The following is a 27,098-nucleotide window of genomic DNA, read 5'->3' as shown; positions in this document are numbered from 1 at the left end:
TTGATATGGCACAAAATCGCCCTGATATACTCTCCGAATCGTTCGTTTCCTGCCTCGTGACCTGCGATGACCGCCTTGATCACCACGTCGATTGCTTTGTTGGACCGGCAATTTGGTAGAGCTGGTGTTCGTGTCGCAATAAATGCGACCTTGGCTGTTGCTAGCGCACGTGATATGGGGCAGGGTATTCGAGGCTGTCGAAGCTTGGGGAGGGTCGTAGAAGTACCGATCTGACTTGCACTTCGGTCTTTCGTCTGTTACAGCTTCGCTCTAAGAGTGTCGATGGTTCTGGTACCACCGTTCCTTGGCGCGCTGGTCTTCTCACCGTGATCACTTCGAATATTGATGCGTCCTCGAGGCTTTTGGAGCCTTGTGGAGGATGAAGAAGGAAGTCCTGTCAATCTCAGTCAGCAGTCAAATAGTCACATATCACACTGATATATTTCTCTGCTTGCGTAGCATGTAAGCACTTTTCGTGGACGATACAACACACAAAACTTCGTCATGGACATTTGGCATTGTCTTTTTGTATCATAATGCTTCGTTGACGTCCTCCTCACCGTGCTTTCACCTTCTGCTGACCTGCCACTAGGGATCCTGCCCATCGGCTGTCGTCGTCGTACCGCACCTTTGTCCACACCTGTTCTCACATACTAGCCATGTCACCTGTGTACCACTCTTACATCTCTTTCGTCGTTGTAACACCGTACCTCAGTAGCATCTGATGATGTGTTTTCATTCGGAATAGAAAGATTTTGCTATCGTCATGACGATAATCGTGAATGCCTCCCATGGTCGTTGTGTTTGTTGTAGCATGAGTGCATATCTTGAGGTCTACTCCGCTGTTCGCAGCGAGTATGTTTCAAAAGTGCAGCGTTTGTGGGGTTGGCAAGGCCAGCGCAGGTATCAAACGCCAGTCATATAGCGGAGTTCTATCCGCTACCCAACATATCCAGCTAGCCACACTGCGATATATGTTCGATTTGTCACCATTGATCTGGTATCTCTGCAAAAGCTTCCCCAGGATTGCTGATGCCGTACTGTTTGAAAAGATCGAATACCAAAGCCTTGTGTCGAAGCGGGACATTCACATTACCTTCGAGGATATCGCCTTTCTGATCATCGGACAGCAAAACGTGCACACCAGGAACGCACCCATCGATCGCCATTGCCCACAGGCGCTCCTTCTCGATTTGGATTTTGGGGCAATGGAAGCCATACTTCACAACATGATAGCTTGCCACGGTCATGGCGGGGTCACCTTCGCCGTTGTTCAGGGCTGCCTGGATATTCAGGGCTTCTGCTCTTTCGTCTTGGGACAGGGTGCGAGACAAGCTAGAGGTGCCAATCTGCGCTAGCCTTAGGGTCAGACTTTCATACGAAGTTGTGCTGCGCTCTCTAAGCAGGTGCTCCTTGAGACCAGCCACAGCTGCATCGCGTCGCTGGTATAATTGCCAGGCTATGTCGTGTTTACCCTCAGCGACGATCACGATGGCGTGAATGGTTGCGGCTAGAGGAGAGTTGCCTGTGACTGCGGTGTCTTGCATCAGCTTCAACATATCCTTATACCATCTGAAAGTATCCTGTGTGTTCCTGGAACGCACAACTAGGCCATCGAGCAGGTCATTAGGTACTCTAGCTGAGCTTTGATGTGCTTGATTCGCGGTCTCTGGTCGCTGATGGTTGCGACGGTCATTCGCACGATCACCGTCAGGGCGTCGAGAAGTCGTTGACGGCTGTGTTACAGCTGCACTCATGTTCACGTCACGGACTTGTGTTGTCAGACCGCTTTGGACCATAGCTGGGGTTGCATCGTTGCTTTGACCACGAGCACGTTTCGCGACAGACGTGTATGTGTCTCCTTCCTCCAGGCGCTTGCGCTTCGTCGCTCCAGAAAGGGTCTTGTCGCTGTTCGAAGGCACAGTATGAACGTACTGACTGTTTGGCAAGCTTCGGACAGTATTTGTCTGCTGTGCGCTAAAATTGCGTGTCTGTAGCATTTCTGATCCGCTCCCAACGGCCGCTGAGATCTGGCCGAGCTGAACAGGGTCAACATATGTACCAAGGTTGCTTGACGGCTGTGTCACGCCGAAAGCTGCAGCAATTGCTGGTCGGATGTGATTGAAACCTGTTGATTTGGCTTGTGTTTTCGCTGCGCGCAAACTCGGTTGATCAGGAGTTGTCACGGGATTGAGCACGAAAGACGTCCCAACAACGACGCCATCAGCAGTTTGCCCCTGCTCCCGCTCAGATCTCTTCTCATTGGTGTTCTCGTCGATATAGCGAGCACCAGGCCACCTCCCATCCTTGGTGAGCTTTCCACGGTGAAACAGCTTGGCAGTAGCCAGCGTGTTGATGAGATGCTCAGGTTGTGGCCAATAACAGTTGCGCTTCTTGCCACTCTTCTTCTGATCTGGACTCAGCTTTCTAAGCAGACGCAGAACCCGCGTGATCTCCTTGCTGCCCTGACAAGTCAAGCATTTGCCCTCTCCAGTGGGATCAAGGCACCCGCGGTTGTAGACGCTACAGGCGCACGTCAAGCACTCGCTCACCCGAGGTTCGCCGGGAGTTTCTGTACTCGGCATGAATGCACTCGGGTCGGTTCTGTCCTTGAGCTCAATGTTCAAGGGGAAGGGATGATTCGGACTATATCGTGAGATGTGATATCGATGGTCTGTCATCTTTGTGGTGCCATCTTGTTTCATCACATCGTGGATATACTTGTCAAATCGTGCAGCATTTTCCTGCCAGGACAAGCCCAGCATGATGAAGGGATGGTCGGAGAAGTCCTTGGGAACTTTGTCAGCCGGGAGTTTGCCTGCTTCGATGCATTCAGCCAAGTGTCTTCCTGTGGGTCCTCGCTCACGCAGTGGCAGATGGGTAGCGCCATTGAGCCATCGGAGTTGGGCCTCATCGAGCCCAGCTGGTGGAGTGAGCAACGGCTGAGACGTTGCTGAGGCTCGAATCTGTTCCTGGGCTTGGACATATGCTGGAGGCACTGCAGGAGCGCTTTGCGAAGCTCGAGCTGTCTGCTGCTCATGCACGTACGAGGGTGAGCGGACCTTTGCTGCTTGTGACTGGATATCTCGATAACCATCCTAAGGCTGTCGATTTCCATTGCCATGCGACGGTGCCGTCGTGCTCTTATTGGAACCGTGGGCCATCGCTTGCCTTCCTGCTAGCATAGCCGCCGGCTTGACCCATCCTGAGAGGCTTTGTGTATGTTCTCTGCCACCAGCAGCCTCATATCTGCCACTAGGGCCGTCGGTAACAAGCGCGTCGAGACCGAAATTGCGCGTGTTTGTGATGCTATCGGCGCCTGCAGTACTGAAGGTAGGTTGAGCCAGGCTAGTCGCTACTCGGTGATTCTTTTGTTCTTCTGGCAATGGTCCAGTGACATAGTCTGTCATCTCTTCCTCTTCACTACCGGACCAGTCATCATTGAGCAGGTCATCACTGTGGCAGAAAGAGGCGTCAGCATTGATGCTTGACGCGTGTTCATGGTCGAACAGGGTGCCAGAGGCTGCGGACCGAAAGACGACGCCAGCGCGGGGTTCATGGTATCCACCTTCAACCTCATGTGACTGAAGGTTAGAAGGACGACTTCTTGGCTGATCGGCCATCGAGGTTATCTGCCCCTGATCTCTTTCTGGTCCTCGAAGCATTGTATGGCTGGTAGCGGCACCAGAGTATGCCTCCTCTTCTATGGTTGAACGATGGATCATTTGATCTTGCGCAGCGTCGGCCGTCGATGGAATGTCGCTCTCGTAAGGAGTCTCACTCTGTGCGGAAGCAAAAGCTTCGTCTGCGACAAGATATGAATCTGCTATCAGTCAGACATTGAAGTGTTCCATGGGTCGTCAGATACTTACCATGAAGATAATCGACGAAAGAGAAGTTATCAGACAGATCTGCGGAGCTGTCTAGGTTCTGATTTGGTCGAGCCATTGCTTTGGCAGATCCAAACCTCAACTCGAACATGCGCAAAGGTGTATCAGATACTGGTGAATTACCAGAGTTGGCAGTGTGATAAGAGTCGAGGATAAAAGAATTTTTCGGAGTCGAGTTCGAAGACAACCCTTGGTATGGGACTCGTTATGGTCGCAGAAAGCCAAAAAGTGGGGAAAATTGTTTTGCTCCTGAGGAAGGCTGGAAAAGTACTAGCACCATACAACATTCACCTTCCAGAGCCAATTATTTTGCAGGCAGCAGAATTGCCCAACGACTTGTCCGGTGGCAGGTGCGATGACTTACTCGAGCAGTGAATGGCGAACCAATCAACAGAGACGCGTGCCGATTCTTCACTTTGTCTGCTAGACAAGTTGCCATGCCAGCATCCTCGACGCGGCACTGGTCACATGCCCACAAAGTCTGCCTTAGCGTCGAAATAGTCAACTCCAAGGACTGTCACCCGAATGGCATCAAACCTGTTTGCACGGATGCCAAGACCAGATCATGGGGCGGCCAGCTGGGAAGGAGGCACACGCATTGCCAAAGCCCATCTGATGGCATGTACGCCCTACATATATACAACGACCGCTCGTTGTTCGGGATGATCTCCCCGAGCTGTATTGAGATGGCAGGAATGATGAGCACAGTCTCTGAATCAAGCATGGCAAGAATATGAGCAGGAGCTGCTTGCTGAGACAAGCAAAATCGCGGCTTCTCGGGTGCAAACTGGTATTTGAGCAAATTGGAAACAACTCATGTACATGATCATCGTATTACGGAACCAATGCGAAGCAATGATTTTGAACTCCGATGGGAGCTCTACCTAATGCGCGCTCGAACATCGATATATTCCCGCATGAAGACCGCCAGATATTGAGCATTGGCAACGAGCTGTATCATACTATGGGGTCCGTGACACGACAGACTATGGCTTGGCTCTAGACCCGATTATCTGTCTTTCATCAACCCTCCTCCATATCTGCTCCCGGCGGAGGAGATGTCGCCTCCTAGCACGCAAGCTATCGATGAATCCACACCCAACATCTTCGTCTTCGATATTTGTTACAATCCTGTGGCCTCGTATGATGTGCCAGCCTTCCATGCAATCCTGCTCCGGCACGTATCGTGGTCACGCAATCCGTTCTTCTTTCTTCCTTGCCTAATTGCCGACTTTCGCCCAGCGTCTTCCTTTCAGATAAGCTGAAACAATGCTTGGGAGATCCTCGCGCTGGTGGTAGTTGTAGTTGGAAGCCCAGATCATTCAGTACCACCAAAGAATATACTCTATCTGTCGATAGATGCTGTCGGCAATCTCGCTCTGGTGCTTTTCGAAGCTTCGACCACGCCAGCTCGTACCAGACAACATTCTTGACAAGATCTGCTGTTGATACTTTGAAGCACCGAGAGCTTGGTCCGCAATGTGCTTGCGCTCATCTGCGGTCATTGCTCGGTGGACGCCAGGAAGATCATCATTGACATCAACCAAGGTCTTCAATCTGTAGAATTCCTCTAAGGTACGCTGAGCAGGCCAGACACATGCCACCACGAACTCGTTAGAATAGTCCTCACTATAATTGAGAGCAGCCTGTATCTTGATAGCGAGCGATCTGTGGTGCAAGTTGGTCGTGCGAACAGACAATTGATCGAGAGCCTGTAGGTACGTTATTGGTGCACGAGCAGCAAGAAGTCGAACTCGTTCTCGGTGCACGTTCTCTGGATCCTGGTTGCAAAGGGTTAACGCAGCTCGGTGATCGTTACCAGCTACGTTGACAGCAGCTTGCATATGCTCGGCATCGACGGTGCTGCGTCCTTTGGATTGTCGCCCAATCTGTATGCGTCTCAGCATCTCCTGATAGTGATGCTCAACTTCTTGCTCTGACATATCCGAGATTTGCTCGGAGTCGAAAGTGAGGGGTTCAATGCGCGGCAATTGAAGCGCTGCTGAATTACTGACTTGCTGGTCAGCGGAGGATATTCCTGTGCCTTGACCTTGGCTGTTGGCGGAATGTGTCTCGACTGTCAGCAGCGGTCGGCGAGACGGGATTGAGCTGGCTGCAGACAGACCACGTTGCATCTTCCGAGTCATACTGTACGTTGAACCACTGGCGTGACAGGCTGCCTTCGACATTGGTTCGGCTCCGTCGGTCTGCTCTTCTCTTCGACGCTTTGCACCTTTGGAAGTAACAGCCAACGCAGGGATATGATCGGGCCGAGGCACGTCGTACATTGAGTAGGACTTGCCGGGCTGAAATGCTTGAGCAAATCCTATCGACGAGTCCTCCGCAACATTCCCATCTTGCTCTGCAGGCTGGCTTCCCTCTTGAGGAATTTGATGAGCTTGATGTTGTCTCACAACTCCCTGTTGATCATGTTCTGGGCGTGGAACTGCGTGCATAGGCTGCTGCTGGCTAAGAACCAAGTTCTGTTGTCGCTGGTGACCTTGACCATCTGCCTAAGATGGCTGGCCGCCAGTTCGCAAGATGCCAGTTTCCAAAAGTTTGGCTTGCTGGTCGCTGAAGACAGGCTTGATCTTTGATGACTGCTCCAAGGCGCATGCACCATGCTGACTGACATGATCCTTGCTTGGGGGCTTCTCCATGGCGGCGATTGTTTTTATCAAGTTCAGAACGCTCGGCGAGTTGAGTTCTCTCAGCATCTCATCGCACTCACTTAGTGAGGGATTTGTCAAATGACCATCTGTCTCATCTCCCTCAATGTCGAACAAGGAGTCGCGCACGGCAATGTTACGCTGGTGGTGCTCTGTTGTGGCATTCATCACCTTAGCGTGGGCTGCAATCGGCTCGAAGTAGCCGATATCCTGTGCGATAAGAGATCGATGAGGTTCGTATACATCCAGGCTCAATACCTCCTGTTGATATGGAATCGTAAAGATGGGATCTTGTGATAGGCGAGAATCAGATTCATGGGCCTGAGGATTTGTCTCTGGAAACATCGAATATACTATGGTGGGCTCATTCTTCTGGCTCTGCTGGCTTGCGAACCCTTCTTGTTCTTCTCCTTGAGAGCGGTGGGGGTATGCAAATGGACTTGCCGTCGTGTTGCGACCGTGCGCCCGAGGACTGGTTTCGCCCATGTCTGCAGTTGGTTCCTTTACCCGATCAGTATTAACGATACAGCCACGGCCAGGGACTGCTTACCCGTGTGGAGTTCGCAACACAATCTACCTAACTATACGCGAAGTAGAGGGTGCGAGGAAGCTATCAATTCTTTGTTGAGTCCAGCAGGTATGGTAGCACGACACAAAGAGTTGTCAAATGATCAGCCCGAACAATGGTCGCACAGCTATTTCGGGAATGTTTTGTTCAGATACGTGGAGCAGAAACAACCTTTTTGTGGGAGTCGAGAAGATGCAGAGCTAAGAAGATGTTCTGCGTCAATGAGATTGGTCGACCTCTGAGATGCAATTTCCACCTTCAGCAAAGTCGGCGCCTTGCTTGATCCGTTAGTCGCGGTCGCCACCACAAGGACGCGTTCAGGCTAGCAGACTTGTCAGGCAACAATCAACACCGCTATATCACCTAGAGATCTGATTCTGTTTGCTAAATGCCGAGCCAAGTCATTATGGTGAAGGCCTGTATAAAGGGGTTTCCGGCAACCGAGCGACAAGCTAGAGAGCACCATATGGTATACATGAGTATTGCTGGATGGTTACTCATATACCAGCGGCCTGGTACAAGTCGGTGACCGCCTTGGTATCGGAACGGTCAGGGGCGACATTCTGGATGAACATGAGGAAGAAATGATGCAAACGTCTACACACGTTGATGAGAAACTACAAGCCACAAGATTGAGCTGTCATTTTGCAAACATCGACATAGAGACTCTGAAAGCAAGCACAAGCATCGCACTGGCGAAGGATAAGCGGGATCATCATTCCTAGCTTTTACAAGCTATCGTCCGCGAGGCTCACGACGGATAAGGAGCACTTTTCGTCCAACGGCTACATACAATAACCAGGACTTTAGCGAGCTATCGAAGAGAATGGACCAAGAACAGGGCCGATACCATTGTATGACGTCCAGCGCCACTCTACGGCATGTTGTCCGGCAGAAATCCCCGCGACTGCAGCAAAAGACCTGGGGATGATTTTGCATATCAGACGGTCGTTGGTGTGTGCATGCGGAGTTTTGGGCACATGATGTGATGCCTGTAGAAGCATTGGTATCTTGCATTGTTCATACAATCTCAGCACGACGATATCCTACACATAATGCTTATATGCATTGATCATGCCATTGTTCCAACTACTTCTTCACCTGCCATCTTCACTCTCAACTAAACATCATCTATGACTCAAGAAGTGGCACAGTGTGATGGCGACGCCAAACAATGTTTAACCGTCGCAAAATCTTCCGAACGTTTCGTAAGGCGCTTTCGATGTGCAGAGCTGAATCACCGCACGTTTGGTCTCCGTCCAGACAAACACCAGAAACCTTCACTCTTCTTACTCGCAACACCCCCACCTCCTTCTCACTTGCGGGATGCCACGTTGATATAGTACTCGAAAAGTCGAGCACCAGAACCACTGACATCTGCCACCGAGTCCTCTGTCAGCACACTATCTGTATCGACCTTCAGAGCTTTCAACAGATTTCGAATTCGGTGGTCGAGTCTTGGTATGCCCATCGACACTAATTTCTGCACTGCGGCGAGACAATGAGCTTGCGATAGCTGCTTATGAGGAGCCCACGGGCCTTGACTGATCTCAGGACTGCACAGCCGCACTATCTCGTTGAACAGTTCCGAGTCGCCAGCGAAGAGAAGCGCAGGAGCCAGCAACCTGTCACCATGTGAAACATTCACAGCGGCCTGCAGTAAGACTGCCTGATTTTTGTCGTCCTCCGATACGCTTCCCGTATTGGTATGATTGTTCTGGATCCGCACGAGGTCCATGACCATGTCCTCGGCCGTCCGGCCCGACCACTCAGCAAGTAATCTGATGCTTTCATGTTTGACGATGTTACCAGGGGTTTTTGTCAGAGCAACGGCTCGATCCCAGTCTCCGTCCGCGAGGTTGTTTACTGCCTCGAACTTCGCTGCCAAGCCGAAGTTCCCAAGAACTTTCTCCTCCTGAGCGCGTTGCAAAAGATGTTCACGCAGCCGGTGCATTGGTATCATAGTACCTGCATAACTGGTCGTGCTTGAAGAAATCGAAGTTGTGTCGCCGCCACAGATCCGCTTTGTTGGTCGTTCAGCATGATCTGCGTCGTCTTCTCGGCTTCGCTTGCCAGCTCTGGCGCTGAGATCTGGTTCTTCAGAGGCGAGCTCGAGAGATTGCTGGTCACCCGAAAGAACTGCCAGAGCTGGCAAGTCTTGACCCTTTTCGGCACCTGGTTGAGCATTGCTGGGTCGAACAGCAAGATCCGCTGGCTCATTTCTGGTTGCTGGCGTCCTCTGAGCGCGCGTCCGCGAGGCTCCCTGCTTATCTGCATTCTGGCTTCCAGCTTCTTCAACAGGTTCCGTACTTGATGCTTCCTTTTCGGTGGCGTCGAGCGGATATTGCTGGAGCAAAGCCATCTCCTCCTCTGTGGGGAACATGCTAAAGTCATCACCATTTAATGCCGCATGAAGGTCGTCTGGTTCAGAAAGTGACGCTTGGCCAACGTCGTCTTCCTTCTCTTCGTCGTCAGTGTTAAACAACGAATCCAGGTCGAACGCATGTGTCTCGAAATGTTCGGCTTGGTCTTCACCGAGACTTTGGTTCGAAGTAGTGTATTGGTGTTCAAGACCAGCGATATCGCCAGTTATGTGATCTTCTACTCCAGGCTCAATCTCCTTTGCTTGAGTTTGGCGGTCGAAGTGAGGTTGCAGGTGATCGAGTCGACTACGCGATCGACCAGGGATAGAGTCCATTGGCAGTGGGTGTATGCCATCTGTTGCGAGGTGATCGACCGCCGGTCTATCGACCACTTGTTGTAAATCAGCGAGTCCTCTTCGTTCATCAAATAATGGAGACATTGTCGTGTCGGGAGCACCATGAAGTTTGGGAGAAGCCTGCATTTCTGCAACTTTCTCTATCACCATGTCAGCATGTGGTGGCGAGTGAAGTTGCATACTTGAGGTACTTACGTTGCTGGAGCTCAACGTCCAAGAAGACCTTCGGTTGGCTAGTCGATGTCGCAGATGTGGTTGGTACACTTAACTCTTTGTTCTTGCAAGCAAGGCTCGATCGATCGCACAAAGAGCTACAAGTAGCTGTCGATAACAAAGAGCGGTCGCACAGCTCTCATGTACACAACTGTGCTCGATTGAAAGATGTCAAGACGGTTGTGTTATGGTTGAAGAAGTCGCAGAGCTGGAGATGTTTTGCTACCAGGAAGTTAGTCGATGCAAAATCACAAATTTCACCTTCAGCAGATGTGACACCTTACCCTATGCGGCAGTCGCGGTCAACACAACAGAGAAGCGTCTAGTCTGCTCGACATCCCAGGCAACGATTGCCAGAATTCCTCGCCTCAATTTTACGGGACCTATATCACCAGGAAATTCGACTCTGTTTGCCGTATGCCAAGCCGAGTTCGGTGATGGAGGCCAGCACAGGGGCGTCTCCGACGACAGGAGATGCTCAGGGGAGTATTGTATAATGGATGTGTCTATTTATACTTGATTGCCTACCCCTGAGGTAGCGATCCAATTGGAGCTGCTTATCGCCTCAAGAGGTGCTCAGCGGTGGGAAAGCTGTACAGGAATGGAGAGACCAGTAAATGCAGCCAAAGCGCCGCGATGAAGCTGAATTTTCTATCAGCGTGAGCTCAAGGTTTGTTCAAACAGCAACTTCTGAACGTTGGGGAGCACACGCAAACATTTCATCCTTGACAGTTGTTAAGACGACTATGTCCAAGTAGCGCGGTACTCATTCGCAACGTCTATGCAGGGCTATGACGATCGTCTACTTGTACAACTGGGGGTCGACACTTCGGGGTCACCACAGGGTTCTAGCATGAGCATATACAGAATATGAATCAACGCAATTGCACGGGAGTGAACGATCTTTCAAGGGCATGCTACCTGTCACAACGACCTTCCTGCTTGTAATACCAAATCGAAGGTCAATTCCTTTCAAAACGAGTGCAAACACATCCAAGCAATGCGTGCCCTTATGTGGCAGCTTAGTCTCCCAGGAACCTTCACCGGGCGATGTTTTTGCTTCCCTCCTTTGCGTCCACTTCCTCGCGGTATCTCTCATGCTAGTAAGCCTTTCCCGACTCCCCATCTTCAACTCGGCGTTCTTACGTCTCCGGTACCTTGGCAATTATGTGCTCGAGTATTCGCACCACGTATGGCGGGAGGCTCATGATAGCTTCTTCTAAGCCCTCACCATCGATGTCTAGGCCATGAGACCTCAGCAGCCTCCGAACCAGGGCTCTAGACCTCGAGTCGGTAATGCTCAATGCTCGCCCCAGCAGTATCTGGGTTCCGAACTGATCCAGCGGCCTGTATGGAGCCAAGGAGTTCTCTAAGCTCGATAATCGTGCCATCTCAACATACAAGGCACTATTGTCCGCCAGAAAAAGTGCAGGTGCGCCGATCTCATGCCCTTGTGTGAGGTTGAGAGCCGCCTGAAGCAGGAGTGCACGGCGAGTATCTTCTTCGGAGAGGTTACCACCCGTGCTGGTATGAGTTCTTTGGATGTTGCCAAGCTGATCTCTCATGCTTTGGACGGTCTCACCAGATGCTTCGGCCAACAGTCTATTTCGCATATCCATCACATGAGAAGGTCGCGTACGATACAGCTGCGGGGCAAGAGCGAGATCATCGCCTGCGATATTGATAGCTGCCTGTGCTATCGCCGCCATGTTGTGATCCCCGGCTTGCTTGTGTGCTTCCAGCTGTCTCAGCAGCTGACGATACGCAGCGGTCACTCCGTCATCGTTCCTAGATGCTTCGGCGTTCAGGCTGGTGGTAGGCCGGCGAATGTGTATCGGAGGTGCGTTCATCAGGTCGGTCGAAGCAAAGGTTGTGCTACCATGAACTCGCTTTGTTGGGAGATTGCTACCATCAGCGTTGTCGCTAGGGACTCCCTTTGTCCCTCTACTGCCTGAGAGCGCGTCGAAGGGCGCTGAAGTTGATGGTCGATGTGTTCGAAGTTGATCAAAGAGAGGAGGACTGGCCTCAGTTCGACTTCTGTTCGATGCCATAACAACGTCGTTCCTACCGTATTCTGGCGCTCGCCGGATGCCAAATCTGGTCAAATTTGGCTCACCAAGGTCTGACGCCACTGCAGTGTGTTGATCTTTGACTAGGCCAGGTCCAGCAGTCGGATCGAGGTCTTGATTCTCGGCGGACAGCGCAGGATCAAGCACAGATTTTGTGAAGCCATCACCAAGGTATTGTGATGTAGTGTTCTGCACTGGCATAGAGACGAGGCCGTGTGCAACTGGATCAAAGATATTGGTCGCAACCGACTGTGGGGCAGGACAATAACCCACTGCTTGGTTTGGCCCAGTAGCAGTACCTCGAGTCGGTGCTCTGGATGATCTTGGCGCTTGTCTTCGAGTGGTAGCAGGTCGTTTCGGTACCGGCTTCTCTGCTGCCTTCTTCGACGCGATCTTCCTGCCTCTTGCCGCAGTCTTGGCGCCCGATCGTGCCTTCGGTCTTACTCTGACTTGTCCTTGGGACTGTTGTGCCTTCCCCTCAGTGGTGTTACGATAATTATATCGTGCCTCTTTGTGAAAAAGCTTCACAGAGTCGTGGTCGTTCAGGAAGAACTCTCGCTGTGGCCAGTAGCATGTCCGGATTTGACCTTTCGGCTTCTCATCATTGGCTGGCCTTCCACTCTCAGAGGTTTCATCCTGCTCAGACCTATCGGAATGTTCGAACTGTTCCTGGTCGTCCTCAGATTTATCGACATTCCCATTCAATTCTGTCTCATCGTTATCGGCCTTCAAGTACTTCTCGATCGCCTCCCCACCTTGGCAAGTGGTGCATTTGCCTTCAATTGTCTCACCGTCGTGGCATGTTCGCCCTTGCTTTACGCACGAACAACACCTTCCTTTAATGGTGTCGGCAGGTTTACCTGGACCCGGACAGTATGATTGCGGTTTTGGGCGGACATCAGGATGCACACACCAAGGCCAGGGCAGTCCTTCATGCCAGTTCTGTGGGCTGTACTCATGGTCTTCCCATTTAATGACCCTCTTCCTCTTTTCCTGAACGTCGTTCTCCATGTTCTTGTAATTTTCTTCTGGGGTGGCATGAGGGTCGAGGAAGGGATGGCCCGTCAGGTCAGGCACGACGAAGCTGGAGTTGTTTCTGCCGAATTGATTCAACCAGTTTTGAGAACTATTTTCACTTCTCGAGGCGAGACCAGCCCTGGCCGTTCTGATCGTAGAAGGAACTGATTGGCTGAGAGTAGTCGCAGAAGGTCGCGATGGCAATCGAGATGCCGAGTCATGACTTGGAATGGGCTGGGCCTGGTAGCTCAAGCCACCACTCTATGGTGCCGAGTTACCTTTACGACCCACATGTAAGACGTGCGGCCTTCTGATATGTGAAGGCTGTACTGGCTGTGTCGAACTTCGACCATCGTTGGCGAAAAGTGGCACCGGATTCGTGAAGGGCGAAGTCGAGTTTATGCCGTAATGAGTTTCCCTGGTTATTGGGATATACCCTCGTTGTTCATTGACTGAGCGTCGGTTGAAAGACGGTTCAGAGCCGAGCAATTGACCATATGATGGAATCGCTGGATGTGTTGCCAGTAACGCCGTTCTGTAGGCATTGTCTGTTTGAACTGGTGGAGCGAGCATCCAAGGGTGCGATACCTGCGGTCGATTTGAACTCATCCTTGTTTCGTTTGAAAGGTACTGAGACGTCGGAAGCACCGTGCGGTGAGGTTCACCAGGCCGGCTAGGGCGCCGCGCAACTGGTCGACCTGGTCGTGCTGGAAGTCGTGCGAGCCCATTGCCCTCTGGTTGCAATGTTCTTTGTACTACGCTGCGCTGGGCGCCGCCGTCTAAGGGTGCCGATGTTGCAACTATAGGTGATTGTTGGCCTGGGAGTTGTGAGGGCACGATGAATGCAGCCTCTTCAGCGCGAGTTCCGCCTATACCAATGTCAGCAGGCCTGAGGATGACCAAGAGGAAAAGACCACTTACCATCCTCCGAGACGTCCAAGACGGCATCATCATCTGCACGAAATTCGAAATTGCCAGACATTGTCGTCCCTTTGAAGAGCGTCAAAGATACCTGCGAGAATTTGTGGAGTTGTGTATTCGAAAGTGTACTCAGGTTGCGACCCTTGAAGTATGGGGCGTCAGTGGAGCTGAGGCAAAGGCATCCAAATATTCGAACCACGAAAATGTGGTGGACGAAGGTGGCTGAATAAGAAACCTCTTTGCATAGATCGAAAATTCCAAGAATTGCCAGAAATACTCCTACGGAACCTCATTACCACTAGTACATGATTACTAGTAGCATATGATGTCAGCCTTGCTGCTCGCTGTCCTCGAGCCCCGACAACAACAAAGACGCACCTAGTTTTTCGACATCATCGAGTCGCTGCAGCAACAACTCCTGGTCTAGCAGCGTCAAAGTCATCATATGCCAGGGCCTCGAGCCTTATGCAGATCTTCACCTATCCTCACACGAGGGTCTCGTCACTAATGTCAACCCTCACAACAGGAGCAGCCTCTTTGCGGCAACTGCATAGCCCAACTCGACGCTCGGGAGAAGAAGTGTGTCACTGCAGCACTCCGACAGGGCAGCAGCGGCTATAAATCTATAGATTCCTACGACTAAGAGCAGTAAGGAAAGACAGGATGCCTGACCAAATTTATGCTATGCTATTGAACTATACTACGGATCACACGGTGCTTGCGAGCAGCAAGCGCTTTCCACAGCCATCGAATATGATAGGAGCAATACCGAAAAGCAACACAAACCATGTCAAACATCAGACCATCTAAACGCAGGGCAGATCGTTGTTCTAAAGCTTCTACCGCACGCATTCTGCCAATGGTGCTCACTCGTGTCAGCCTTGTATCCTCCTAGAGCAGGTAGCAAGCTCTCTCACGTCATGCTACTTATTGATGTTTTGTCTACTATCGCGTAAAGCATTTCGATTTTGCCATTGTAATGGAAAACTCTGATGCTTGCTACGAATCATTGACTACCCAAGGCAGTGATTGCACATCGGAGCTCACTGCAAACTGAGAAGGGGGGTTACGCGCAGCAATGTTCACGGGAAAGAATGAATACTCAGGTCTTGTGTGTATGGCATGATATTGTCATGTATTTGGCTACATCCTTGGTACCGCAGATGCTCTTACTGGGGTTATACTCTAGCTTCTGTTCTGAAAACCATGCCCAACTTGGCGTACTATCATTTGTAATCGACGGCTTTCAAGACACAGAAAATTTCCATCTCCAATCGACTGGTATACCTTCACTATTCTACAGGAAGTCCCCTCCTCTGCAGTCCCTTTGACTCATCGCACGTCTTCTCCACCCTGTTCAGCCGCTTCGTCTTCTCACTCTTGACCGTCTTTCCCACTCTTGTCTATGCCTGTCGAACTCGAAGCGGATCACTCACCAGATACAATATGATGCGCGCAACGTGGTCTGGCAGCTCGCGGCCGGCATCTTCCATCAATTCATCCAGATCGATGCCAAGCGGCTCCAGCTGTCGCCGAATGGCATTTCGAGTCCTGTCATCTGTGACGTTGGTGGCGGACATTAGGACCAGAAGCCGCTCAATCTCTGTCAGGGGTTTATGGACATCGAATGTGCCACCCTCATCATGTGGATGGGCCAGCCTCTCCAGCTCATACTAGAAGTCTTGGTCTCGGATGAGGAATGCCGCGGGCGCGCCCCATCGGGTGCCTTGAGAGATGTTGAGGGCCGTTTGTAATCTTAGCGCAAGTACCCGTTCTCTGTCTGAAACGTGGCCAGCCGCACTATGATTCTGCTGAATGGTTTTCAGAGCATCGATCATCTGATCGAGGGTCCAGCCTGACCAGCTTGCGAGCACTTTGTTCTTCTCAAGCTGGAACAGGCGGCCTCTGGGATTCTGAGCCAGCTCCAACGCTTGAGCATGATCTTCTTTTGCGATGTTGACAGCGGCCTGAATGACTGCTGCGTCCATGTAGCTCTCAGTGGTGTACAGCTGGTCGCGTCCGGCCAACATCTGTTCGTATTCATGTTCGACATTGTCCCTCTCAGGAGATCTGGCTGTCTTGTCACCGTTGGGCGGCATTGCTTCTGAATAACCAGCACTCTCACCCCCAGATCCCAATGTTGCGGCGGTAGCCAGGGTGCTGTTATGTCTCGTCCGCTTCGATGGTACCCTGGCTTCATCGGTGTCCTCTTCCCGGCGTCGCTTTGCTCGTCGAGGAAAGGAGACTGGGGCGTAGAGTCTTTCGAGTGCTGCTGGGGAGAATGCGCCCGTGAAATCGGAGGACTGGCTTGGCACAGAGATCAAGCCGTGAGCAACAGGATTCAGGATCCCGTTGATAGCACCTGTATGAGAAGGTGCTGGCAGATCTGGGATTGGCAGCGCTCCGTATCCTTGAGGATTTACTGTTGGTGGCTGCGATTCCGGTGGCTCATAAGCAGTAGTAGCCTCTGCATAACCACCATCATCCTCGAACGACTGATCCTCCTCGGCCTGCTGTCCCTTCTTGCCACGCTTGGACTTTGCTTCAGCCGTGTTTTCGTTGCACCAACGAGCCTTCTTGTTGAAAAGCTTGACTGAGTCATGATCATTCAAGAAGAATTCGCGCTGTGGCCAATAGCAGATCCGACGCTGACCACTTGCTGTCGACTCCTTGCCATCCAGACTTTTCTTGTACGCGCGGATGGCCGCCTTTCCTTGGCATGTTGTGCATCTGCCATCCTCCACTTTGCCATCATAACAATCTCTGACATTCTTGATGCAAGTCAGACATTTGTTGTCGGCTCCTGTGTCTGCTGGCTTACCAGGCCCAGTTGCATACAACTCCGGTGGTCGTCTCACGTCCGGGTCGATGCACCACGGCCATGGATGTCTGCGAGACCAGTTTCTGACACTGTATGGATGATCAGCCCACGACTCAATGCCCACCTTCTTCGCCATAACGTCATCCATCATGAGCTTGAAATTCTCTTCTGGTGTGGCATATGCATCCAGAATTGGATGATCGAAGAGGTTCGGCACGTCAAACTCGGGATGATTTCTGCCGTACTCCTCCAGCCAAAGCTGCGAGATTGGCACTCGTTCAGGCTCTGTTACCGGAGTAGTATGTTCCGCTTCTGAGCTGCCAGTGGCAGAAAAGTGGTTCTGTGGTGGCGTCGAACCATGCACCGAGTTCTGTTGGTAGCTCGAAGGACCAGACTATGATCCTTGGTTACCAGCTTCAACTTGGTAGCCCCTGTCATCGATGTCAAAGATGCCTTGTTCGTTGGCAGGCAGTGCGTTCACGACCTGGTGGTTGTGGCCGTGTTGATACGCTTGATCTAGGTTTGTGTCGATATGATTGCCATGAGTCAATCGATGATTGCTTTCTGGTGTGGCAAGTGAGGGTTGGGTAAGGGCAGATCCTGTCTCTTGTATCTGACCATTCGATGATTCGGTGGGAAGACTGTTATAAGACTCTACACCCGGCGCCGTGGAGTTTAGGTTCTCAGGCTGGTCTGCCGTAAGGTTGACTTGTCCAATGGCGTCTGAGGTATCAGCCTCTTCTTGAGAGGTGGTGTCGTGGTACATCTGATCTTGAAAGAAGCTATCAACTGGCTCCGCTGGATCAAGATTGAGTGGTTGGCCTGGCTGACCAGGAGGATAGGTTTCTGTGAATTCTGCACTATTCAAGTACTCCTCAAAGCTTTCTATGTCCAAGGTGGCCTCTGGATCGACCTGGAACTTGGTTGAAGAAGACATTGTTGCTTCGATGTATTCAACAAGGATCCAGAAGATACAAGAAGGTCTTTGTTTTGATTGTTGAGGCTAGTCGAAAGTTGGTCGAATATGTTGTTGGGATAGGTGAATATCAACTGAATACTCAATAACTTTCGAGTGTTGGATAGTTGACAGTGGATGGTCGAAGAAGATGTGTTCCAGATGCACGAAGCCAGGAGTCCTTGAATTTTATGGTTGAAAAGGTCGAGATGATGTCTATGCGGCGGACCCAAGTGCAACGAGGCTGGCGACTCGAACTTCACGGTCTTTGTGGTGATAACAAAGAGCGCGACTTCACCCCGTTGGTCGAGTGAGGTTGCTCTGGCAACTGTCCTCAACGCGTGCGCAGAAGTGAAAGACTTCTACCGCATGACTTCAGTCGCGAGCTTGCTTTCACTCATTCATACACGTGCCGTTCCGTCACAGCCATGCCAGCCGGTGATTCGATGAGCCTCCGGAAACCACCGATGGGCACTGTCGAGGCACCAGCAATTCAAGCAGAGCCGACGCCAGGGGCGCCCCCGAGACACATCCGTCGAAACTATCATGACAAGCCTATTGCCTATACTATGTATATATGACGTGGATGAAACGAGATCCGGATGGATTAGAGGTATTAAGCTGCTTCCATCTACTTTCCCAATGCACGGAGGAGGCTTTTCTACTCATATACATGGCTTGCTACAAACATTCTTTCGGCTTGCATGTGGGCTAGGTCCCGGTCCCATGATGTTCATCACGCTAGGGATAAGACGCTTCTATCATGGTCAAGCTACAACGCGTGTCCTGGCAGTACTGTCCTCAAAGTCAGTGAATTTGAGCACCAGTCATTCCTACCTTGATCTTGGTCGCACTTACTCAATGGCTTTGTGTGATAACAATTGGCCTAGGCCCAGAAGATCCTCGAAATGCGCCAGAGGAAGTCAGGCATCGCATCATCAACACTCACAGCATTGATACCTATGAGATCTCCAGCACGCGTCATAAAGTCTTTACAGGTAACCACCCGGGGTAGACTAGCCACAGTCACTCGTATGCTGATCATCACCTTCTTTAGCTTATTGTACAATAGGTCGATATCAACAAGGTCGATGGGATCTTTCATACGTTTAACTCCACGCGAAAGGAGCCTGCCCGGAGAGAGGAACCGCGTCGCCGGATAGGAAGCAGCCTTCCAGCTCAAGTTGTGTGCCAATTGTGGTCGGATCAGTGGTCCCCTGAGATCCTGGTCACCATGCTCGCCCGGCTTTTGAACTATCTGCACCATGTCCGCATACTGATGAGTCGACTACCAAGCGAGAAACTAACGTCTTTTGCTTCATGTTTGGTATCAGAAGTAATGTCTCCTGTCAGATCGTCCTTGCGATGCTTTGTGCTCGCATACTCGAGAGCAGTGACGGGCAGTATCGAATCTTGTTTTTCGAGACCCCGATATCTCGCTACTGTGAACAGAAGCTGCGTACGTATCGAGGTCTCGATCTCTAGCCTAATACGGTATAGTGATGACAAGGATAGCTTACTAAGGTAAGCTATCGCCAGGATAATATCCTATCAATCTCTCCGTATAGCGGCGGACTGCCTATTCAAGGAAGGCCGAAGAATAAGGTGTATCGGAACAAACCTTGAAGTCTCGAACCAAGAGGTTGTCCGGTATCGAGACTGTGTCGGGTCTCGAAACCGCCCATCACTGCTCGAGAGGTGCCTGTTTGAGTGCTAAGCTGTTGCTATCTGTTTCTGTGTCAAGCTGTAAATCAACGCCCCATTGACCTCCTATGAGATGCTGTCGGACGACGTATAGTCACAGTCTGCGGTGAAGAGATAGGGACCAGGCATCACTATCCGGGGGAACTCGGGTAAGGTCGTCACGTACACGATTCTGATTCTCTGATCCAACGACTAGGGACATGATAGAAGAAGGTAGCCACGGACATTTCAACTGGAACTCACAGTAGAGCAAAATAGTACCCAACGAATTAGATCCTCTGATCATACGAAGTTCCTATGTCTTTCAGTGATTACTACAACACGATTACTGGTCGTTAGCCGAAGATTTGATAGCACCATTGTTCAGCGCAATTACCCCAGAATACAGCACAACCAAGTCCTCGAACTCGTCCGTCCACAACTACCACCACGACGGAGAGCGGGATAGCATGCCTGCATTCAAGACGTATGTGAGAATCTGCTATCACCACGCCAGAACCCAAATGAACAACGAGACCAAGAAGAAACCGCGCGCGTTCAACATGCCATGAGTGTCACATTCAGCAGGGATGTGTCCAGAAGATTGCAATCGGGAAGGCAAGAAGCTACAAAACAATGGTACGGCGCAGGCCCCTGAGGAAAGGTATGACTTATTGGCGGATCGTTTTCTCCTAGTCTGCGAGAATTACCGCACGACAAACGTGACATGTGCTCTGAGGGATCTTGGTATAAACAGCGTAAACCCATTACTGCTTGCGGAACTGCTTGCTCAGTTCGTCGAGGAACCTCATACGAAGTACGGCCATCAGAAGCTTGCGAACTAATGTCATTCAATCTATCATGTACGGTTCTGCAGCGATCAGGGCCACTCATTCCTGCTGACATGTACTCAATACCGTGTTCTGTACCAGAGGATCGTGTCTCTAGTTTGAACCGAGTCTCTTCTCCGGGTGTTCCTCCAAATACCTGCCAAATTCCTCGTCCGTCAATTCTCTATCAAGCTCACATTCTGCAGCCGCTTTCTCAACCTGCCAGTATCTCTTAGCATGGCTTCGAATCTCAGACTCAGAGCGATGACTCATCCATTTTCTGAGTTCAGCAACTCGCTTGTTGAGGTATATCTCCTTTGGTGCCGACCTTCCCAGATAACTTACGACCTCCTCGTCCGTCAAGTCTCTATCGAGCTTGTATTCTGCAGTCGCTTTCTCAACCTGCTAATACACCTTGGCGAGATGTCGAGCATCGGACTCTGAGCGATGAGTGACCTTTCTTCTGAGTTCAGCAACTCGTTTAGCGACGTATGTCTCCTTTACTGTTGACATGTTTTATGTGTCTTGTTGGGGTGTTGAGTATGGTTATGCAGGCACTTGGTTCAGTTGCGTTCCAGATCTTGAATGAGCTTCGTATCTGAGCAAGAGGCAACACTACTCGGAGCGAGGCAGATCATCCCTTGTATGTCTGATAGGAGAGCTCGTGTGCCTTGTCATAGTCGCTCGCTTATTGAACTTCTGGGCCTGTTCATTGTTTCAACCAAGGATCTTCGTCATGATCGATGTGCCGCTAAGGCTTTCTTCCTTTACATGAGTGGGATCTCGAGATATGCTTTGTCTTAGGATATCGACAACGGGCACTCTGGCTCTCCCGCTCGGTATTCGTTTCCAGCTGGGCACAGGTCGAGTCTACGAGATGAAGTAAGCTATCTTTGTGAGGTTTGGTGAAGACATCACGGGTGATCAAACTGAGAAAGGCATATCATTCGCGCTAGAGTCGGCCTGATGGCTGCCTTGGAACTCTTCGAACTGGTGGGACTCGATGATTGATCAACTCCTTGTCGTTGCGTCATGGAGGTAATTGTCTGAGTGACAAGCAGTCTGCTTGCTGTGGATTGGAACGATGGAGCGCAATGTCGTAAAGTGTAAGTTCATGAGACCGGACCTCAACAATGATACACTTGATCAAGTCACTGAGTGATTAGGACAAGTATCACAACAACAACCGCCTCCGCTAAACATGAATAAGCAGTAGCTACCACTCAAACTGTTTCAGCTGGCCACATTACACCCACGACTCTGCACCCATTTCCTCATTAGACATTATAAACTCTTGAGACGATGGAGACTGGATCACAGACGAAATCTGGACGCGCCTTAGCTGCTTCTGCTGAGGCAACTAATGCACAAGATGGCAAGCAAACGATAGGTCGAGGTCGAACACAGGCTCACCTGCCAGCTTCAAGAGAAGCCGGAGGGCCAACACTAGACTCTCCAAGTTCTTCGCTCCCACCACTTCCATCTAGATTACCATCGGTCGAGAAGACTCCTCAACAATCAGAGCCTGTACTCTTCGAACAGCTGGTACGGCACATGATGGTGGCAAAACAGCAGCTAGATACGTATAAGCAGCACGAGAAGGAAGTTAGACAGCAACTACTTGAGCGACTCGATCGATTCGAGCTTCTGCTGCGCCGCATTCCCGATATGATAGAGTTTCTGGAGTCATCGGACCCAGAGGATCTCGACCAAGATCTCGAAACTGTCGAAAATCGAAGACTGTTATTGGAGAATGGTATTCGAGAGATTACATCCCAACTTGAGAGCCTGAACGATGAGCACGTGAAGCTCACAAAGGCTTATCAACAGACGTCTTCTGAAGTAGCTCATCGACTGGAACTTGACACAGAGACTTTCGACCAAGCAACCACACAGTCAACAGATCTCTTCAACATCCCCGCCGTGCCCGATGATGCTCTACTTGATCTTATGGAGGAAGACTGGGAGGAAGTGAATAGCTGGCTTGAGGAGCAAGCTCGCAACAGAGTCGGTATCGCCCCCTTCACGGGCTCCAGCAAAGAGGAACAAGAAGTCAGCGCGATCACGAAGGCAATCAGAGAGCTCAAGCATCAGCGATCTGAATTGCAACAACAGTTTCAAAGTGATGACAGCAAGAAGGCCGTGAGAGTATTAAGTGCCGATATCCAGAGGCTTTTTGACAAGTTGAGGCTCCGAGGTTTTGTCTTTGAGGGCGAGCAACTTGTTCGTCCCGGTGTCCGTTCGGTCGCTGATGCTGGCCATGACGAAGCCCAACAAGCTGCAGCGACGAACAGGGAGGAAGGACCGAATCGTATATCACAGAAGACCGAGCACGATGCAGTGATGAGCAAGCCTTCTTCCAGAGCCGACAAGGATCGTGAACAGATTGAGTCAAAACGAAAGACGCCACACAGCCACGCCACGGGCTCTGAATCGGCCGACGTGACACATTCTGACCCTAATAACTCTGACTGGCAGCAAAGAGTCAAGAGGTCGCGAGAAGAGGCATGGGAAGCCGAGATAGAGCGGACCCGGAAAAGTTTGCCCGAAGAGGCTAAGATGGCACTGCCGCAGCGAGATCCTCACAGGCTATCTTGAGGGCAGAGCCGAAGCGACAAGCAGCTGGGTGACAATATCTTGGATGGAGATCTGACTAAAGGAGGCTGAGAGAATAAATGAGTGTCCGAGAAGAGTCGGAGAGAGCTGTGAGTCAGGCTCGTGTCACCCCAACACCGGAGCGTGCGTTGACACTCGCTGGAAGAAGTGTGGGCGGCTGACGAACGTTGATAGAGGACAACATATGAGGGAATTAGCAAGTATGCGCAAAGATTGGATTCACGTGTACTGGCATACGAAAAGTAGGAAGATATGCTATGATTTCGCTATGTTCAACCGTACCCAAGGAGAGCGCCATTGGCAGTACGGCAGACATGACTGCTTGTCCATGCTGTTTACGTAAGCGCTGACATTAGCAATCTAGAACCTAGCTCTGTTCTCTGGGTGCGCCTCGAGATAGGCGACGAGCTGGTCATCCGACAACATCCTGCCAAGTTGTTTCTCCGCTACTTCTCTCTCGGTTTCGCATAGATCCCTGGCTAGATCTTGAAGATCGCGATCGGCCCAACGGGGTCGTGTCTTCTTGAGCTCGGCGACCTTCTTGAGAAGGTATAGATCTTTGAGTGTTAGTGTTAGCATCCTGTATCAGGTGTGTGAATCAATTGACCCAAAGTTGCGAATGATTAGTACTAGATAAATAGGTTCCCGAATGGCCTGTATAGTTGTGCTGGATAGAGGCGTGCTCGTAAGAGCGCAGCTCGTCTCCTTTTATGCCTGGTGTAGGTCTTTTATTCAGGACAGGGACTTGTGCCATCTTTGTCTTCGCGTGGCCCGGCGTGCCCTTCTGCGCAACCAAAGATCTTCATTGTAGCTGACCCGCCGCTCCATGCTCTTTGTCTGACCGAGGTGCATTTGCACGTCAAGATGGGTTTCAACCGTTTCCTCGTATCGAGGAGAGTGGCTGGAGCTGGGTATGGACGTCGTAAAGCGTTCTCTATATGAGAGCGGTGAACGATCTTCAGGGAAGACATATTTCGCAACGGCTTGCAATGTGCAATCTGAGTGCCTCTGATCAAATACTCCTTACAGGCCGGAAAGGCCGACCTGCTGCTTCGCTTCCTCTCCTGCTGCGTGAAGCTTGAGCCCAACGTCTGCCAGATCCATCCGATCAATCAATCCCATTATGGCATCAGCGCTCGCGACCAACTTCTGCCAAGCTTCCCCACGCGTACTAGATCGGTCCTGGTATGTAGCAGGCAGCTGAAGGCCCAAGCCATCCGCAACACTATCAAAACGCCGATTAAGAGTGGCCCCAATTTCATCGAAGTCGATGACTGTGTTATCGAAACACGTCTTGACGGACCCGTGGTAACCCAGCATCTGCCCTAGCGCGTCGCCAATGAACCACACGAACTGGCCGCTGAACTTCTCGCTCTCAGCTTCGTGGTCACAAGCGCGGCGCATCATGTCTTTTCCAGGTCCGAAGAGCAGAGCACATTCAATTGCAAGCATGAGCTTCTGGCTCTGTTGTAGAGTCGGCGTAACCCGTGGACCAGGCCGAACGGCTCTGAGCGACCCTCCCGACGTTGGAGGATAGATTCCAGAGAATGATGGCTGATGCAAGCTGTAGTGTTCATCTTGCGGTCGTTCTTTAGAGAATAGAGACCATTGTTTTCTACTGCTCGTGCCGAGAATGAAGGTCCAGGTCATCCAGCGGAGCAGAAGAATCGCCTCGTCGGGGAGGACTTCCGTAATGATCGTGAATGTGTATCGTAGGCTGTGCTTCGAAGGGCCCTGGAGAGCGACATTGTGATCTGTGATGAGATCGAGCAGGGCATAAGCAGTGCAGAATACGTGTTCTAGCTTTTCAGTCAGTTCACCCTGTTGTATTGATGTAAGGTGTGCCTCAAATCTGGGGCGTCGTATTTCGAATAGAGTTCGTGCAAGGTCTGCAGTCTGGAGATGATGCTGATACCTCGCTACCCAGGCTTTAGGCTCATAGAAACCTGGCAAATGCCGGTAGAGCGTCATCGACGGGTTTGGATGATTGCATAGATATTGGACGCAGAAGCTTCGGCTGACCACGATTTTGTAGAATTGGTGCGATGTAAGTGCGAGGTTCAGCCAGTCTTTCACAGCGTTCTCCTTTGCGAACGACACTTTGGACAGGATCATGGAGCGGATTTCGACGGGTAGGTCCTCAATTGGCCGCTGAGGCTGGTCAGACATTATCGCTTTGATGAACGTGGCCGGTTGGGTTGCCATTGTATGTTTCTGTTCTTGTCTGGTAGTGGTTGTAGGTATTAGCTTGGCTACCACTGTCGGTGTTGCTCCTGGCGGTTGCTCGTTTTCTGGTTCACTGATAGGTAACGCACACTAGAGGTCAGAACACAACAACCTGCGAGACGATCAGAGGTAGTAAAGAAAGTTACCTTGAATGTTTCGCAGCGCTGGGCTGATAAGTCAACCAAACGAATGTCTCTTGGCGCCGCAAATCGCTACACTTTATTCTTGCACCTTTCTTTTAGCGCCCTCGTTCTTGCATAGTTGTTGATCGTTCCGTGTTTGAAGGCTTGCACTCTTGAACCAGTGGAAGTGTTCTTTCGTTTCTTGGCGGTACGAGCGAGAGCGGCCTTGAAGCCTTGGAATGCTGGCTGCACCACCCTTAGGACGCTTGTCATCTACTAGTAGTGCACATAATCTCGAAGTGCCAGTCTTGGTGTCTATACGGGATACCGAAAAATGCAAGATCATGCATGGCGAGGCCGCCTCCGCAGCAGCAAGGCGGATGTCACGATCGAGTGCAGTGCGCTATATGCAACTCGTGTATTCCAGGCCTCTTTCGCTTCATTCGGTCAGGCAGTAAGAGATGTTTGCAGCAGTGACTGATGCTATGGCGTACAACCGTACAGTAACACTAAGGCGGGCGATCTGTGAGAAATGCAAGTCAGTGAAGTTTGCGCAAGCTGAACTGCTGATGATTCACTTACATTATGGTTCGCGAGCCGCTTGTGCTTGACGTAGAGTCCTGACTCTTTTTGTTTCCTGGCCTTCTCCCATGCAACCTTGTCCTCGTCTGAACCATAAGACGCCTTTTACAACTTGTTCATCTATCGAAGAACACCTCGTAAGACCTGTCATACGCCTTTCGCCAATCAACCAAAATGCCCAACATCTCTCAGCTCCCACCGGAGATGCTCCACATGATCTTCCGAGAATTAGCGGACGATGTTGTCAAGAAGTCCGTTGACTGCTCCCTCTTCGATGCCATGAGAGCGTGTCGGCTGTTCAGAGATCATGCAGTCGACGCATACCACCAAGCCATATCCAAAGACCATCCCACCTTCGTCGACTGGGTTATGAAGGTCCAGGTGATGCCAGTGCAAGAAACACATGAAAAATACTTCATGGAAGCGTGGAGGGAGCTGTCAGATGCAAGGAGGAACAGAGTAGTGCGATAAGATGCGCTGGACCCCCTGAAGGGTGGGCATAGCAGCGGTGGATGTGGAGACCGAAGTTATCTGAGGCGTACAAAACGACCGCAAAGGTAGTGCAGAACTCGACTTGAGTCGTCGATATGCCGGAATGAACCGATGTCTGCATAAGCGTGTAGCGTCAGCATATAGCACCACGTTCTTGCTTACTGTTGCCGCAATTCCAAATGGAAGAACTCGAGCATGTAGTTCGAAGTAGCCCCCGTCAAGTCACAAATGGGAGCAAGCAGAAGCCTGCTTGATGCATATGATGTATTGACCTGCTCACTGCCATATGTACAGAAAGACCTCTCTCTGCGAATCTGTTCCTATGGTAGAAACATGACGCTCTCCAGGCGGAGTACTTGGTCGTAGGTTTTGCTTATTTATGAATGATACCGTGGCCTGCTGCTCTTGTTCATTTTCGTACAGGGCCCTTCGTCCGAGTCGTGCTCTGCTCATGCTGGTTTCTTGTTTCGATAGGTGGTATCAATGGTCCCAAGGATGCTTCAGCCCTAGCAGCGCTGGTCCATCTTGCTTCGCTCTGTACATCAACTGTTCGGAAGAAACGTTAGCGTTTGCTCTTCCAGGACTGTTCGCACCCTGTCCCCTGCTGCACTGCCGCCCTACACGACGAGGGTTCCTCGGCTCCACACAGTAACTGCTCGACCGCACACTCTTGTCCTTCTTGCTCATCTCTCACGGGAACCACTC

The 27,098-nt window shown here is 51.0% G+C and overlaps 9 protein-coding genes across 9 annotated transcripts; 2 read left to right on the top strand and 7 right to left on the bottom strand.

Annotated features, from left to right (window-relative positions):
* Positions 1 to 986: 986 nt before the first annotated feature.
* On the bottom strand, positions 987 to 3,948 carry PMZ80_003126 (uncharacterized protein; the record flags this gene model as incomplete). The annotated part of the gene is made up of 3 exons (XM_064871555.1): positions 987 to 3,098; positions 3,201 to 3,823; positions 3,873 to 3,948. 3 exons carry the CDS (start codon positions 3,946 to 3,948, stop codon positions 987 to 989), a joined length of 2,811 nt encoding a protein of 936 aa, XP_064731935.1.
* Positions 3,949 to 5,212: 1,264 nt separating this feature from the next.
* PMZ80_003125 (uncharacterized protein) lies at positions 5,213 to 6,346 on the bottom strand (the record flags this gene model as incomplete). The annotated part of the gene is made up of 1 exon (XM_064871554.1): positions 5,213 to 6,346. One exon carries the CDS (start codon positions 6,344 to 6,346, stop codon positions 5,213 to 5,215), a length of 1,134 nt encoding a protein of 377 aa, XP_064731934.1.
* Positions 6,347 to 6,403: 57 nt separating this feature from the next.
* Positions 6,404 to 7,045, bottom strand: PMZ80_003124 (uncharacterized protein; the record flags this gene model as incomplete). Its single annotated transcript, XM_064871553.1, has 1 exon — positions 6,404 to 7,045. The coding sequence occupies one exon, from the start codon at positions 7,043 to 7,045 to the stop codon at positions 6,404 to 6,406; it is 642 nt and encodes a 213-aa protein (XP_064731933.1).
* Positions 7,046 to 8,442: 1,397 nt separating this feature from the next.
* PMZ80_003123 (uncharacterized protein) lies at positions 8,443 to 10,202 on the bottom strand (the record flags this gene model as incomplete). Its single annotated transcript, XM_064871552.1, has 2 exons — positions 8,443 to 9,966; positions 10,194 to 10,202. The coding sequence occupies 2 exons, from the start codon at positions 10,200 to 10,202 to the stop codon at positions 8,443 to 8,445; spliced, it is 1,533 nt and encodes a 510-aa protein (XP_064731932.1).
* A 999-nt stretch (positions 10,203 to 11,201) lies between these two features.
* On the bottom strand, positions 11,202 to 14,127 carry PMZ80_003122 (uncharacterized protein; the record flags this gene model as incomplete). The annotated part of the gene is made up of 3 exons (XM_064871551.1): positions 11,202 to 13,385; positions 13,437 to 14,014; positions 14,067 to 14,127. The coding sequence occupies 3 exons, from the start codon at positions 14,125 to 14,127 to the stop codon at positions 11,202 to 11,204; spliced, it is 2,823 nt and encodes a 940-aa protein (XP_064731931.1).
* Positions 14,128 to 15,739: 1,612 nt separating this feature from the next.
* On the bottom strand, positions 15,740 to 17,824 carry PMZ80_003121 (uncharacterized protein; the record flags this gene model as incomplete). The annotated part of the gene is made up of 2 exons (XM_064871550.1): positions 15,740 to 17,172; positions 17,299 to 17,824. The coding sequence occupies 2 exons, from the start codon at positions 17,822 to 17,824 to the stop codon at positions 15,740 to 15,742; spliced, it is 1,959 nt and encodes a 652-aa protein (XP_064731930.1).
* Positions 17,825 to 21,657: 3,833 nt separating this feature from the next.
* Positions 21,658 to 22,953, top strand: PMZ80_003120 (uncharacterized protein; the record flags this gene model as incomplete). The annotated part of the gene is made up of 1 exon (XM_064871549.1): positions 21,658 to 22,953. One exon carries the CDS (start codon positions 21,658 to 21,660, stop codon positions 22,951 to 22,953), a length of 1,296 nt encoding a protein of 431 aa, XP_064731929.1.
* A 1,041-nt stretch (positions 22,954 to 23,994) lies between these two features.
* PMZ80_003119 (uncharacterized protein) lies at positions 23,995 to 25,176 on the bottom strand (the record flags this gene model as incomplete). Its single annotated transcript, XM_064871548.1, has 1 exon — positions 23,995 to 25,176. One exon carries the CDS (start codon positions 25,174 to 25,176, stop codon positions 23,995 to 23,997), a length of 1,182 nt encoding a protein of 393 aa, XP_064731928.1.
* Positions 25,177 to 26,075: 899 nt separating this feature from the next.
* Positions 26,076 to 26,372, top strand: PMZ80_003118 (uncharacterized protein; the record flags this gene model as incomplete). The annotated part of the gene is made up of 1 exon (XM_064871547.1): positions 26,076 to 26,372. One exon carries the CDS (start codon positions 26,076 to 26,078, stop codon positions 26,370 to 26,372), a length of 297 nt encoding a protein of 98 aa, XP_064731927.1.
* Between the last annotated feature and the right edge of the window lie 726 nt (positions 26,373 to 27,098).

The sequence above is a fragment of the Knufia obscura genome, assembly GCF_036327395.1.
Source record: "Knufia obscura strain CCFEE 5817 isolate CBS 148926 chromosome Unknown scaffold_3, whole genome shotgun sequence".
Classification (NCBI taxonomy): domain Eukaryota; kingdom Fungi; phylum Ascomycota; class Eurotiomycetes; order Chaetothyriales; family Trichomeriaceae; genus Knufia; species Knufia obscura.
The sequence above is the reverse complement of the archived record's forward strand: the minus strand, read 5'-3'. Positions and strand labels throughout refer to the sequence as shown.